This window comes from Podospora anserina, chromosome 5, assembly GCF_000226545.1.
Source record: "Podospora anserina S mat+ genomic DNA chromosome 5, supercontig 8".
NCBI lineage: Eukaryota > Fungi > Ascomycota > Sordariomycetes > Sordariales > Podosporaceae > Podospora > Podospora anserina.
In genome coordinates, this window is record NW_001914846.1 from 111,894 (window position 1) to 127,443 (window position 15,550).

General features: G+C 50.1%; 4 protein-coding genes across 4 annotated transcripts; 3 read left to right on the forward strand and 1 right to left on the reverse strand.

Annotated features, from left to right (window-relative positions):
• Positions 1-302: 302 nt before the first annotated feature.
• Positions 303-2,555, forward strand: PODANS_5_6670 (uncharacterized protein; the record flags this gene model as incomplete). The annotated part of the gene is made up of 5 exons (XM_001905137.1): positions 303-394; positions 453-1,308; positions 1,350-1,395; positions 1,464-1,654; positions 1,704-2,555. 5 exons carry the CDS (start codon positions 303-305, stop codon positions 2,553-2,555), a joined length of 2,037 nt encoding a protein of 678 aa, XP_001905172.1.
• A 4,836-nt stretch (positions 2,556-7,391) lies between these two features.
• PODANS_5_6680 (uncharacterized protein) lies at positions 7,392-8,872 on the forward strand (the record flags this gene model as incomplete). The annotated part of the gene is made up of 3 exons (XM_001905138.1): positions 7,392-7,746; positions 7,811-7,894; positions 7,935-8,872. The coding sequence occupies 3 exons, from the start codon at positions 7,392-7,394 to the stop codon at positions 8,870-8,872; spliced, it is 1,377 nt and encodes a 458-aa protein (XP_001905173.1).
• A 2,010-nt stretch (positions 8,873-10,882) lies between these two features.
• PODANS_5_6690 (uncharacterized protein) lies at positions 10,883-12,908 on the forward strand (the record flags this gene model as incomplete). The annotated part of the gene is made up of 9 exons (XM_001905139.1): positions 10,883-11,259; positions 11,319-11,620; positions 11,713-11,803; positions 11,874-11,936; positions 12,031-12,226; positions 12,279-12,314; positions 12,480-12,515; positions 12,575-12,658; positions 12,726-12,908. The coding sequence occupies 9 exons, from the start codon at positions 10,883-10,885 to the stop codon at positions 12,906-12,908; spliced, it is 1,368 nt and encodes a 455-aa protein (XP_001905174.1).
• A 1,026-nt stretch (positions 12,909-13,934) lies between these two features.
• Positions 13,935-15,446, reverse strand: PODANS_5_6700 (uncharacterized protein; the record flags this gene model as incomplete). The annotated part of the gene is made up of 8 exons (XM_001905140.1): positions 13,935-14,373; positions 14,423-14,572; positions 14,624-14,667; positions 14,717-14,755; positions 14,829-14,852; positions 14,950-15,007; positions 15,065-15,216; positions 15,273-15,446. The coding sequence occupies 8 exons, from the start codon at positions 15,444-15,446 to the stop codon at positions 13,935-13,937; spliced, it is 1,080 nt and encodes a 359-aa protein (XP_001905175.1).
• Between the last annotated feature and the right edge of the window lie 104 nt (positions 15,447-15,550).

Consider the following 15,550-nt stretch of genomic DNA (forward strand, 5'->3'; position numbering starts at 1 on the left):
TGCCGCAAAGTGGGGATTGGTACCTGTCAAATCGTATATGGGGTCCAAAAAAGGTGTCAATTGTTATGTTGCAAGAGGGTGTGTTGCCCCGGGTGGCTGGAAAAGGCCGAACCCAGTGGCTCAGGTCCCATTGCCAAGATATTAATTCCTTAACAGTGGGCCTCATTGACTATTCTGACAGTACCCCACACACTCGACGACAAATATCTACTTACTCAAAACAACTTGTGCTTTCTCTCCAAGTCCCGATTTATTTCCATATCTACGAACGAATCAACCTGGAACTAAAGAACGCTGCAAACATGGCCGGGACACCCGCAACCACCACCGCCATCACCATAACCCCTCGTCCTGCTACACGATTCAAGAGAGAAAAGTACTCAAGTATTGCGTGGTCTGTTGTTTTACAATAATAGCCCACCGAAGGACGTGGCAGCTAATGGGTCTTATAGTGAGGAGTGCCGAGGCCGCAAGCTCAAATGTCGAACTACAGTTCCTGGCTGCTGTGATCGTTGTCGAGCTCAGGGCCTACAATGTCGAATCACTCGCCCACAGAGAGGCCTGAGAAGTCAACTGCGTCATATACCAGCTCCCACCAACGTCAGCCAAAACGATGACCCCATCGCACGGTTTCGCCAGTTGGAACATGAGCTCAATATTCTGCGTCACCAGGTTGCTCAGTTGACCTCATTCCATCAGAACCAAAGCCCCAGCCCACCGGCACAGCAGTCTCATGCTTCTGGATACTCTGACGAAGCAAAACCTTTCACCATCTCTCAAGTTCGGACTCGGGTTGAGCCACATTTTGTGGGCATGACACGGCCCACTTTCACCCTCAACATTGCCAAGGCTTCTCTAGAACTGATGGGGGTTGTTGTGGACAACGATAACGCTCACCTGGAGCCAGCACCATCACTGCCACGACAAGATGCATGCTCAGTCGCCGGAAATGATCCATTGCTGCGCCTTGCCCTCCCAGAAATACAGCGCCTTTATGCTGTCTTTCAGGATGAAATAGCCTCGTCATACCCTGCCTTTTACTGTCGGGATGTGGAGGCAAAAATACCAGACATCGTTGATCGGCTATCAGGGGTTGCTCATCAGGATGATGCCGCGCGCGTCCAGAAGCAGGCTCAATTTCTCAAAATAGCCATTGCGACAGCTCTTGTTTTAGAAAGAACTGGGAACAAGTTGGCAATGGACCTTTACACCTCGGTCGAGCATGAGACTGGCAAGATGTATGCCCATCCTCAGGTAGAGCTCATCGAGATTCGAACGGCGGCTATCATGGTGAGAATGAGCCTTTGCGTTAAGATTGGATAATTCCGGGGACTGATATTGAGGGGCAGGCAACGTACCACTTTTATTGTGACGAAGAGCTCTACGCCTGGCGCAGTGAGTTGCCTAATGATATGAGAAAATAATGGGCGTGCTGACATTACCCTAAGCTCTGGGCATTGCAGCTAGAATGGTACTAGAGATGGGCTTGCATCGACGGCAGAGTTTGATCACGAACTTTCTTGACCCGGCAGATCGAGAAGATGCTTTGGTTGTTTTCTGGTCTGTTTATTGCCTTGACCGTCGATGGAGCTTAGGTACTGGCCTGTCTTTTGCCATAGTTGACCGTGATGTTGACCCTGAGCTTCCTGATTTGGTTTGCATGTCACCCCCTCTGCAAGTTCGTTTGCTAACACAGGTCTTAGCCAGCACATCAAGTCTACCTTCGGTTGCTTGTCGACTATGCTCGCCTCTGCTCCAAGGTCTGGGAAGCCCTCCCCCAGTTCGGCAGCACATCAACCTCCCCATCTCCCGCGCTGATTCTTGATCAGCAAATCCAAGACTGGGTTTGCGGCATACCCTCCCCGTTCAGGCTGTCTTCTCACTTTTATCCCCCCATAAACCCGCCCACCCTTGACCTCGACTACCCCACCCTGACGCCCTCAAGAGCTGCACGCAACGTGCGCTCAATGATGCATCTTCGCGGCAACCATCTGCGGTCCCTAGTAAACCGCCACCATGTCCTCACCAGCAGCGCCATTGCCGCCAACCCTCCCCAAGCGCGCCTTGTCGTCCAAATAGCAAGGGATTCTATCCAGGTCATTGTCACGCTGAGTGAAGAAACCGACATCTACGCGCGGCAACAGCCGGCTTATAACCACTACCTCATATCGGCGCTCGCCATAGTCCTCCTCGCTACCTGCCATGCACCAGAATTATTCGCCGCCGCCTGTTGTCAAGACATTGCCGACGCCGTCAACCTTGTCAGGGGCTTCTCCGAGACCAGCATCGCGGGCCATCGGTTATGGAAGAGCATGTGCGGGATTGTCTCGGCGGTTTCAGCACTGGGCTTGGGATATCGCCACGCCGAGCAGCAGGCACATCACAGTGGAGATGAACATCAGACGCCACGGCCGTTTCCACAGCCACCGCATCAAATGGATGCTGATAAAGAGATGAGGGACTTTTTCAATTCTAGCTTTTACTACCCAGAGGCGGCGCCACCTGACATGTCCCATGTTGGAATGGATTTGATGGGTCTGTTTGATGCGTTTTGACACGGGAATAGCTTGGGGACCGGTCAGGGCTTTTCGCATAATCATGGGTCGATGGACGAGGTTATAGCATTACTGGTATCGAGTGGAGAAGTTGGGCCGGAGAATGATCATGTATCAAGGTATTTTCTGGGCTTGATATGAAGAAGAGTTGAGAGCTCGATACAGGAGGCCTCTGCCAAGGAATAGTTGGCGTTGCGAGCAGTATTGGGCCACTAACTGTGGATAAGGTCAGCCATCTTATGAGTCTTACTGCGTCGGGAGCGCAACAGTACAAAGCGTACCTAACTAAGGTGTTTAAGTCTATCTTTACAGGCAAGTCACCACAACTGCAGAATCTGCCATTTGCAGATTCCCACAATGCCGCTCCTGTTTTCAGCTGGTTGCGGTAGAAGTTCTCGTTGGTAACTTGAAGTTGCTTCTTTATGGACTTTTCAATAGTCCGAGATGTGCATTGAAAGCTGGTGAGATTTGATTCAATAAGACAGAGCAATAATAGGTGACTTTCTGTATTTATAGCGCTATCCTTCTATAATTCCACTATAGTACTCTGCAGCAGAGTTCGCACTCGACCTCTACCATATACCCCCGGGGGCCTCACAGGGTCTTGCCTCCTCCACCACTGTCACAGTTAACCCAACGGCAGGTCGCGCCACATGTGGGGCGCAGGTCGCCCCTAGCCAATCATTCAGGAAGTCAGGGCTAGGCAAAAGTGCTATGGCGCCAAGGCTCACGAGCAGTCTGCAGGATGCAAGATGCTAGGGATGATCAGAGGCATAGCACGACGAGCACAATGCAGATGCAATGTGCTAGGAGTGATCAGAGGTATAGCACGACGAGCACAATGCAGGATGCAATGTGCTAGGAGTGATCGGGGCCATAGCAGGGCGAGCACCTCACGGCCCCAAGGTCTATATATACGGAGGAACTGGCTGGTGTAGATAGACAGTTCCGCAGTATGTAATTCAAGCTTATATTCACGGTATCTAGTGTTTATATTGAGACATCTTGTTGTGCACTGTTTAGCTGCACCGAACCAATTGTCAGAAGTTACCTTCAACCAGTATTCCTTTCAGAGGTTCTGTATAGGGGTTCGTCACAACCACGCAGATGTGTTAGGGTCTGACCTGGAAGTCAAAAATTTGGCTGCGTTTTGCAAAAGACGTGCTCACGCCCATACAAAACAGGGCAAAATCGGCCACCAGCCTACTGTAGAGGCGGGTATCTGTGGGCACACAGGGCCGCTATTTCTACAGGGCATTTATAGAGCCTTTGTAGCCTAAATCCAAAATATAGGCCATTTTTGGCACCGTAGCGTCCGATGCAGGACTTCGAAGTTGACTTTGTACTAAGTAGATCCTCTGAGGTGCCAGGTAGGTGTATTGTGACCGTCTTCGCCGTATCTACTAGTTTCGGAACTAAACGCCTTATGGTATTACAGCAGTAACTTACTGTAAAATAGAGCTTACAGGGCCTCATTTTTAACAATTTATAAACTATTTATTAATACTGTACATCTAAAGCATTCTACCTTATCACTTAATATGTTTTTATAAGGTAATAGGTTAACTTGGTAGGACTCTTAAGTGGTGCAAGCATCGATCTGTTTTTGTCAATACGGTGCGACACGCTAAGCTTACAGAGCCTTGCAAAGCGAGCATCTTCAACCTTGAAAATCACCAAAATCAAGCAACAGCATCCACATCCACGGCAACACACCCAGGTAATCCAGTTCCTCGTGTGCAGCAAGCAATGACTAATCTCTTCTGTCCAGGACTCCTAATGGCCACCGGGCAATTGATCGATTGACTGGCGCGGGTGATGGTCAGATGGTGGTTGTGCTCTGTGCAAGTGGAAGAACCTGGATCCCTGTTGACCCCTGCGCGTGCATGGTGCGCAAGTATTGCGGCCCTAAAAGCAGGAGTTTTGTGATCAATGTCACATAGTCAATCACTGTGGCAAGACAAGAGAAACTTGGAAGATAGGAAAGCAGTCGTCAATGTTTCCAGGCTATCACTCGTATTATAACCGCACCTGGCTCTTTCTTTCGCATGCGGAACATCTCCTCCTTCTCACTCTCTTATGTATTGACTGCGTTGAGGGACGCACAGCCTTGCCACATACCTACCTAGAGTCAAATGACTGGTATCCCACCTGGCACTGAACCGTAAGTGATTCTTTCAGAGTTGCCTCGAAAGAAAGTTTATTCCAGAATAAACGGTTGTCCCTCAAGAACTATAATGAACGGAAGTGAATAAAGTTATTTTCAATAGGCCGGCTGAGCTGGCTTCTGCCCCAAGAGTCCCTTCCGAATTATAACCTAAACCTTCCTTCCTTCTTTCCTTTATGTTAAGGGTTCTATATCTGCCTGATAAATATACGCCCGGACGCGCTTAATACGTGAAAAGTAAAAGAAGGAAGGAGGAAGGGAGGGAAAGGGGAAGGAACGGGTAAGTGGAGTATTGGAACGTGTATGAAAAGTATAGGTGTCTATTTTCTCGTTCCTCTTCCTCTCTCCTCTCCTTCAGACTATTGTACTTGATTTTAAGCGATTATCAATACTATTATTAGCTATTTCTCGCGCTTCCTCGCTCTCCATACGGCGCCTACACACTATATCCCGGCTCGCCCGCTGCCGCCCGCTGCCGCCCGCTGCCGCCCGCTACCGCCGCTGCGATGCTCGACCCATCCCGTATCGTGTTGCCTCCTTCTAGAATTAGAAGGACAGTTTTTAGACTAAACGGATCACTCCGGGGCGGTCCTTTTTAGGCTGTCTGACTGATTCCTTGAGGGTTGGTACTCGTATTAGTCGAGGTGGTAGAGTAGTGTATGTGGGTGTGTCTATATGTGTGTGGATCCTTTCCTAAGTCAAGAGTTGCCGGCCCGAGAGATAAAAATATCTAAATAAACCTATTCCGATCAGGGCGGTCCTCTTTTATTTTTATTCCTATCCTTCGTAAAGGTATATTGGTAGCTTAATCCGTATAGTATTACATAAATCCTAATAATAGATATAGCACTAATCCACTGTCACAACCCTGGTACAGAACGGTTGTGGGGGCCACGGGAATAGGGGCCAATCGGGAGAACGTATAGGGAACCACTTATAGTGGAGCAAGAGTGGATCGGTCTGATCAGGGCGCCAAGCAGACTGAGCAGAGTGATCAGTGTGATCAGGGCACTGAGCAGACTGAGCAGAGTGATCAGTGTGATCAGGGCACTGAGCAGACTGAGCAGAGTGATCAGTGTGATCAGGGCACTGAGCAGACTGAGCAGAGGTGATCAGTGGCCTTAGGAGACTGATCATGGCTTAGCACAAGGACTATATATACGGAGGAACTGGCTGGTGTAGATAGACAGTTCCGCAGTATGCAATTCAAGCCTGCATTCACGGTATCTAGTGTTTGCATTGAGACATCCTGTTGTGCACTGTTTAGCTGCACCGAACCAATTGTCAGAAGTTACCTTCAACCAGTATCCCTTTCAGAGGTTCTGTACAGGGGTTCGTCACATCCACCCTTAGCTAAAATATTAATCTCGAATATTATGCATAATGCCTTATAGGTCAGTCCCTTGCGATTTTTCTTAGTTTACAATCTTGATTTAGTCTTTCTGTTTCTCTTTTCTTTTCCTGTTGTTCCGTGATCTTTTGTCGTGAGATTGTGCCTGGCCTTTACCTTGGCCTGTTCACATGTACTAAATACGACGAATATACACACTGCTGCTACCTCACTTTTCCACTGTCCCACTGTCCCACTGTCCCACTGTCCCACTGTCCCACTGTGTCCTAATGGCCTGATGCCTTGACATGCTTGGCATGGTTGATATGCCTCGATCATATGCCTTGATATGCTTCGAGTCACCTCTACCCCAATCCTCTGATATGTCCTGACATACCCGGTGCCCGAAGTGCATTGACATGCTCTGGCATGCCCTGTGTGATGGCCTCACTAATGTGCGATGAAAAGACTCCTTACGCAACAGAACTTCCAAGAAGGTCGCCCCCGAGCCCCTGAACTCGATCGAGGTTGCCGTACCCGAGCGCCCAAGACGGTCGACAAGGCGCCGCCTTGCGCCCCTGACACCGCCCCTGAGCCCCTGCCTACCGTCCCTGAGCCCTTAAGAAGGTCTAAGAGATCTCGCGTACAGACGCAAGACACTCGCTCGGCCGAGGAAGCTGTCGCCCCCGAGCTAACAAGACAAGCCAAGGAGCAGCGTTTGCAAACACCAGATGAGGTTTTAATTATAGAGGAGGAGGAGGATGATGGGGGGTAGGAGGAGATTGATCCGGAAGCAGTATTGTTGGTTTTGAACAACTCAGCCATCTTTTCAGTCTCACTGCGTCTGGAGCGCAACAGCCCAAAGCGCAACTAAGGTATTCAAGTCTATATTTACGGGTACTCATTTCTCACCGGAACCCTCTTTTTGCGTGGAACACCGCTCGCACAGAATGTTGCATGGCGTTGTTTCTCTACGGGTTAATGATGACGTACTCGAGTGAGGTGTGTGGGCCCATTAGATAGGTATGACTCCTTCGTAAATGGTATTTTCCGTCAAATCGAAACCATTACATGCTGTCACTATCAGTGGGCCTGGCGGCTAGCCAAGTCTACTGGAGTTAAGTTGTGGAAATATCGCCATTCCGGGCCGGGAGCGCGGACCAACCCCGCCCGAGTTTCAATGTTCCTCCAAAGGGCAGGTCGCGATCTCATCCCACAGGTATTCAAAAGAGCCAAATGTGATACATCGATTCATTAATATTTCCAAATGTGACCCGGAACTTCTTCTCTCACAAAACACAATAACAAACAACTTTCTCCTCCACGACACACACACACGATGGCGTCTCTTGCAGGGCGGCTCCTCGGGCTGGCTTCTTTGGCTTCAGCCTTTGTCAGTCGAGACGGGACCGGCCGTCTCCCAGCTATGGGATGGAACTCTTGGAACGAGTACGAATGCAACATCAGCGAGGGAGTCTTCATCACCGTGGCCAGGCAGTTGGTTGACTTGGGGCTCAAGGACCTCGGCTATGAATACGTCAACATTGATGATTGCTGGAGCGACAAAGAACTAAGACGTGACGCAACGACCGGCGAGTTGATACCCGACGCCGAGAAATTCCCTCGGGGCATTGTCAAGGTGGCAGAGGAGGTCCACTCACTGGGGCTGAAGTTGGGCATCTACAGTGATGCAGGTTTGTTCACTTCACCCTCTTGACGGTGCTTATTCATCACACTAACCATTGTGGTTTGGCCAAGGCACCGATACATGTGGTGGTTACGCAGGATCACTCGGGTATGAAGAACTGGATGCTGCAACATTCAGCAAATGGGGCATTGACTGTATGTTCCTCGCCCACGTGTTATTGCCTAAGACTCACAGCAGAGGGCCAAGATCTCAAGTACGACAACTGCAATGTGCCACCAGAATGGGCTGATGAATACGAGTACATCCCCGAGGAACCAGCCAACAATGCCCCCCCTGGCTATGACTGGGGGACATCCAACACCGCTAAACGCTACCGTGTTATGCATGACGCCCTCCAAAGACAGAACCGCACCATCCAATACTCACTCTGCGCCTGGGGCCACGCACACGTCGAGCGCTGGGGTAACAGCACCGGTCACTCGTGGAGAATGTGGGGAGACATCTTCCCCGCGTGGAAGGGCAAAGAGAAATGGAGCTGGGGCCTGATGCCGATTGTCAACCAGGCATCACTGTTTTGGAATTATACTGATTTCGGAAGCCACAATGACTGGGACATGCTCGAGGTTGGCAATGGGGACCTGACGATCGAGGAGAACCGCAGCCACTTTGCTCTTTGGTGTGCTTTGAAAAGCGCGCTTATCGTCGGAACCCCCCTGGATACATTGGCGTTGAGAAAGCCCATTCTCGACATTCTTTCCAACAAGGAGCTGATCGACTTCAACCAAGACCCGGTTTATGGTGCTTCGGCCATGCCCTACAAATGGGGCAACGACAGGCCCGCCAACACGTCGGACAGGGACCATCCGGCTGCTTTTTGGGTGGGCACATCGGTCAAGGGGATCCATGTTTTTCTGCTCAATACACATGACACGGCTGTAAACATGCGGGCTGTCTTTGCCGAGATCCCACCCTTGAAGTCTGGGGGCAAGGGTTATTTGGTACACGACATGTGGACAGGGGAGGATCTCGGGATTTTTAGGAAGTATTTTGAGTTGGAGGTCAAGGCGCATGATACTGCCGCGCTGACAATTACCAAGGCTGATGGTAAGGCATCGTCAAATGGGCTTAGATGTCTCAGCTCGCTGACTTTAAGTTTCAGGGAAACATCCTAATCCTCGGTGGTCCCCAAAATAAGGGATGAGCCAATGTGGCGCAGGCTCCCTTTCTACCGAGGAAGAAATGGGTTGTCGCCATTTTAACGCTACACAGGTTCTATAGTTGCCAGTGCACCTTTAACACAGCCTCGTGTTACATGCTCCGCTACGCTAGAGGCCTTGATGACATTGCAGATTGGTTTAAGAATATTATCAAGGACGTCTATATCATATCTAAGGGAATTTACACCATCTTTGAAGGCCTTCCCACTATCTTCATAGGCCTTTCTACTATCTTTATAGACCTTGTGCAGTCTTTGTAGGTCTTTGGCCTATCCTCACAGGAATTCTCACTATCTTTGAATACATTTCCGCTATGTTTCAAGGCCTCTCGTCCTCGTCCTCTTCACCTCCGTCTTCACCAATTGTTCATACCTTTTCCGCTTGAGCGTGTGTCCGGCTCGGGCAGCTGGATGTTCTTAACCGTGCCCATACTCACCGTAGACTTGCATGTCTTTCTCAGCATCGGAGCAAAGCCGAAAAGCAACCTTCCAGTTCCGGCGAGGCTTCTACCTGTAGCTTGTTCCCCGAACGATGTTTCATACACTCCAGTGCGACCATGTCGATATTGCCCACAGGAAGGAGAATCTCGCTATCTGCTGAGTCGGCAGGGCAAAGGTTGTGGTATCTACCAGTTGCCTGCCATCGTGTGTAACCTACCATTAAAATAGTATGTTGTATTCAATAAAGCTTGATAGGTACCAGCTATCGTAGACACCTAGTGCGACATCTGTGATAGTAATGGTTTGATGTAGACGATGTAAAAGAGATAGAGATAGGCAAAAAAAATGAAGAGTAAATAGAATAATAAAAAGAGAATAATATTAGGACAAAAAGAAAGAAAAGGGGTATGGATAATATTGAGAAGCTCAGTCGTGTTTATAGAGCTAAATTAGGAAGAAGCGACTACATTGACACCCGACTGGGCTTCGTCGACCACGTGACCGACAGAGGAAGATGTAGAGAGCGATAGAAGATCTTTTGTAGAAGTGTGTTTTTGCTACAAGAGAAAAGAGGAATCGACTGGAAAGGAGAGCGCAGAAGAGGGGGATGTGAAGCAGGGGCGGCGGGGAAAAGGTGCTTTGCCGGGTGTTCTCGAGCAGAAGGATGCTTGCCTACCGGCGGGATTCGGGAGATATGTCATATCCGTCACCTTTGAGTTGTTATATGTAAAGAAAGCTGCATCAGTTATGAATCTCGGAGTTTTGCTGTCATTTCGCGCAGAAATAATGCAGTCATCTTTTGAAGTTTCTTGGCAGACAGACCTACTTGCATTACCCACAGATAACCCTTAAGCGGGTTGGGCTTGGAGCAGTGCCTTGGGTTTCTCAGGACTAGGGTTAAACTACCTAGGCTTAGGCCTCGCGCTGCATATGATGAATTGTCCACCTCAAACATTGCAAAACGTACACCTAGTGCAAGACGGTGAGCGCAATTATTTGAATGTCATGTGGAAAACAGGCATATCGTGTTGTAAGTTACCTGGTAGGCAAGGATTTGCTGCCTCCCTCCCTCCTGTCCAATAGGGTCTTTACCGGTAGAAGACGCTCTGCATCATGCCTGCACCCCAGACTGAGTTGCATTCCAGTGTGTGCCGCCGTGTCCAAAACAAGCATAATTATATTGCCCTAACCTTCATTCGCTTGCCGGCCGGTTCGTTGGCTTCCGACTCGGAACAACAACCACAAATCAACTCCACATAAGCTACCACTCAAGACAGCCGTCTGGTAAGGTGAGTGAAATGCCGGCGCCTTCATAAAAAACAGGATCCGCCCAACAGCTTGGCACCTTGTTTATTTTGTGACCAATCCATATGAACATGCTACTCTTTGCCGGTTTCCGGCATAAAAACATGTCCATCTGGGGCCCAACGCTCCAATGATCGTCATCCAAAGTCAAATTGACGAGGGATAATGGGTCCTTGTGTAATGGATAAACTCCATCTGGTCGGTCAGTCTCCTCAGTTTAATGACTGTCTCCATCTTATGCAAGGCAGGTAAGAAAAACGTGCTCCTGATGAAAGATGATAATAGCCGGGATGGGCACGTGGAAAACACGCATGGGATCCCAAAAAAGGGAAAGAAGAAAAGGGGACCAGGCCCCCGGATCAAAACCCTTTTTTTCTTGTGGTTTCCAGAAGGTAGTGAAAGACAGGCAATAAGTCTGGTGTCAACAATGCTTCTTTGGACAACCGCATTTCTTGCCAGCCTGGTGGCTGCGCAGACATACCCCCCTGATGTTGTCGATCAACTTGCTGCCGCTAGTCTGCCAAAGGTGAAGGAGTGGCTGGCAAAGAATCCCCAGGGCAACTGCACTTTGGAGACGGCGGTGAGGAGAAAGGAATGGTGAGTGTAGCGGTGCCGTGCTGATGATATCTCGTCCCAGCAAAGGCTGACAATTGCAGGATGGATTTGACCCTCGCCCAGAGAAAGGAGTACACCAATGCTGTCCTCTGTTTGATGTCCAAGCCAGCCTTAACCTCCTCTGCCGCCCCCGGAGCAAAGAGCCGGTTCGATGATTACATCGTCGTCCACGTCCAGCAGACGCCGAGAAACCACGGATCCGTACGAGTCTATACTTCTAATACATATCCTGTGCTCATCTCTAACCCGTACGCAGACCTTCTTCTTACCCTGGCACCGCTATTACGTATGGCACTACGAGCAAGCCCTTCGCAACGAGTGTGGATACAAGGGATATCAACCGGTATGTGGCTTTCACCGTTCCTGTCCCCCCTTACACTACCGATCATTGACACTCAACTTTCAAGTATTGGAACTGGGATCGCTACCACAAAGACCCTGCCAACTCCCCTCTCTTCGACGGTTCTGAAGGCAGCATGGGAGGCAACGGCGCCAAAGCCAGCTACAATGGCATCATGATCCCAGGGTTTGTTCTCTCCCGCTATTGGAATTATCTGACTAGTAGCTTACCTTACCCTGGTACGAAGCGCCCCTAGGCCATATGACCGCATTCCCCCAGCCGACGGAGGTGGTTGTGTCACAACTGGGCCTTTCAAGAAGTATGTCTGTACCATTCTTTGGTGTTCAGGTGTCGGGCTGAGATGGTACAACACCCATGAAGCAATAACAGCCATGCTAACCCCGCTTGCTCAGTATGACCGTCAATTTAGGACCAATTGCCCCTATCTTACAGCTGACACGCAACCCCCGTGCTGATGGGCTCGGCTACAATCCTAGATGTCTGCGCCGCGACATCAATAAGAACTCAGCTGCTGTAACATCCGCAAAGGACGTTTACGACGTCATCACCAAGAACAACGATGCTCATTGGTTCCAGACAGTGATGGAGGTAAGACGACCTTTGACAGTTGGGACGATATGTGGCTGACTTGATGTATTAGGGTCAATTTCCTCAAGGGAAATGGGGAATCCATGCTGTAAGACCTTTCTTTGAGTCTTTTACAGCGGGCCGGGCTAGCGATATACCAATTTGTGCTACGCCGATGCCACATTTCTTCTTTTTCTCCTTTTCTTGATTTTTTTCATGTTTTCACCAAAGACTCTGATCCCAATCAACCAAGCTAACGTTTGAGAAACAACAGGGGGGGCACTACACTGTCGGGGGGGATCCCGGAGGGGTGAGGAACTGCCTTCGATTGCTCTTATTGCCTGGAGATGCTGACGGACCTTGGAACAGGACTTCTATACCAGCCCGGGTGATCCCGCCTTTTGGCTTCATCACACCATGATTGACCGTGTTTGGTGGATCTGGCAAATCCAAGTATGTCCAACTATCGTCTATAAAGCCTTTATGAACCTGGAACAAAAAACTAATACGATATTGTCAGAACTTGGAAAAGAGACTCAAAGAGGTCAGTCACACGAGAACCATGTCAAACTTCCCACCATCTGCCAACGGGACCCTTGACGACCTGAGCGGGCTGGGTGTTTTGGCGCCCGATGTCGAGGTGAGGGAGCTGATGAGCACAATGGGTGGGTTGATGGGCAAGTTCTGTTACATTTATGAGTAAAGTTGGGGGCGGGGGAGGTGGGGGGTTTGTAGGCGTCAACACGGTGACAGAATCGATTCAAGCAACTTATGTTCCATCTTGATACGAAGATGGGGGATGGTGTTAGACTTGGAGGCGTTCAGAGATAGTCAAAGACAATTGTAGCTCGTGGGTTGTGGAGGGTTAGGGTTAAATCCCATGACTTGAAGGATAGCCAACAGGCCTTGAATGATAGTTGAAAGACCCAAAGAGATAGCGTACTGGCCTTACAACACAGACAATAGACGTGTCATGCCTTCTTCAATGGGGCTTGGAATAATTCTTGGGGGATGGACCGAGGAGAACCAATATCCTGTTGCTTGAGCATTTCCAGATCGCTATGTCGTCCAGCATCCAACAACTCCATCGCCGCCAGGAACTCAACTACCCGTAAAGTCCGGCGATGTGCTCACTTCCCTGCTACTCATGAGCTTTATATGGCGCGCTCCTATGGTGACAGGGCCTGTGGTGGGCCATGTTTGTTCTAACTTGGTGCAACCCATGATTCGAGTATGCCAAAAGCACGAATTGATGTCGGGATCTCAGATGCTATGTGTTCCGACAACAAAGCCAGGCAACAAAGTAGCCTTCCATGTCGGAAGCGTCTTACCGAGCTAAGTCCCGTGGAAGGCGAAGCTGGGGATTGTGGATGACACGCTTGTGGTCAATGCACGGACCTGCCGTTTTTAGCGACCTCGTGACACGTGATTGGCTGATTCATTTCAGCCGCCCAGCATGGGCGGGGAGTAAGGCGGATCCCGCAGGCTCCCCAGCTCAGACACGGAGACACAGCTGGCACAAAACGGCAGACGCGGACAAAGCTGAAGCAATGACACAATACACGGCACACGACTTTCCCACTCAGAGCTTATCACACGCTGGCATAGCGTCAGAGAATTAATCAAGTCACAATGCGAGATTACCCTACTCCCCACACTGTTGATTGCCGTCCTCTCCGTTCTCTCCGCCACCGACAAACAACGCCCACCGCAAGCCTCCCTCGTCATCTCAAGCCGCCATTGGGCTACCTGGAAGGCTATTAAACCAACCTTCGACATCCTCACGGACCGTCTTCTTGATCTGGCACTTGTTCGCCGTCGCAATATCCTGGCTCTTCTGGTTTCCGCAAGTGGCGCTGAAACAACCATTGGCATCCATGGCCCGCTGGAGCGCATCGCCCTTCCACCCAAAGACGTAGTCGCCGTGCTGGCCGTACCCCGTCTTGTCACCCGTCGACAACACAAACGGCTGCGAGCCATCGGCTGGCCACTCAGCCTTGTTGTTGAACTTGGTCGTGTCCCAGACAATCTCAAGCATGAGCTGCGGAATTTTGACGGGGTGACTGGCAGGGCAGTTTCCGGTAGACAGGAAGTTGGAGGGGCCGGAGGTGGGATATGCGACGTGATCCTTGTGGTTGGGCGTGTCGAGGTTCTTCCCGTCCCAGCATCTGTGGAGAATCAGCACATGTGCGTGTTAAGGACCCACAAGAGACATACGTTGGGTACAACACGTTGGACCTTATACCACCGAGACAGGGACCAGTCGGGAAGCCTTCAAAGTCGAGGCGGGAATCAGCGCACGGCGCCATGTCATCGCCGCCGAAGTTGGGCCCGCTGTAGCATCGGAAGCAGCTCTGCATTTTGTATCTGCCATGTTGTTAAAATAGAAGTTCTCAAAGGTCATACTGAACTGGTTACTTTGGTTCTCGTCGATTTACGTCGCCAACAAACATTCTGAAGCCCTGTTTTCTGTGTTAGCAGGAGTTATTGGCCCTTCTGAGGACAGCTTACAGGCTTGAATGCAGTCACAGTCTTGGCCCGGGGAGCAATCTGGTTTTTTGTTAGTATGAGCTTATGAGGTATAATACAGATTCAATCTCTCCATTGCCGGGGAAACAAGAACATCGAACTCGGCCCACAGTGAGGGCTAGGGCTAGGGTATGCCAAAAAAAGACGCGTTCTGGATGGCCAGAACCGCCTGAGAAAGGAAAAGTGAAGAGTGACAAGGAAACGGGAGCCAGGACATAATAAACTACGGCTCCGCCTGTAATTTGGGTGGTAAAACGATCATTAAACAGGAAGCTGGGAGAAAGTCAGTTGATGTGACACCAACCACCAGACAACACCAGACACAAATACCGGTTGGGCGCCTGCGGGACGCGCTTGTAGCTACCATTTCTCGCCCGGAAGTACACGTTGGCGGTCCAGTAGTTGGAGAAGTCATCTGCCGGGCCGCAAGTTGTGCAGGTTGCCAAATTCGCGATGTCGGTATTGTAGGGCATGGACGCGTTCTGTTATACACACATTAGCATTCTTGTACCAACCCTTAGATCTCGGAAAGATTTACAAACGCGTTACCGCCGATAATTTGATGCATATGTGGCGTCGGGAACTCTCCTGGATTGACAAGAGGATCCAGACGTTCGACGGTGAGTTGGGAGCACCCGAACCGTAAGTGGTTGAGGCCGTTCAAGCCTTGACCGTTGACGGCCGCTGCCAGGGCAAGGGCTTTCCAATACATGGTGGACGAGGATGGCACTTAGTTTGGGCTCAGAAGGGGAAGGGTGATGGAGAGAAAGGCAGAAAGGACTTCAAACCCGTTTCGACGCAGGAGCCCTTTCATAT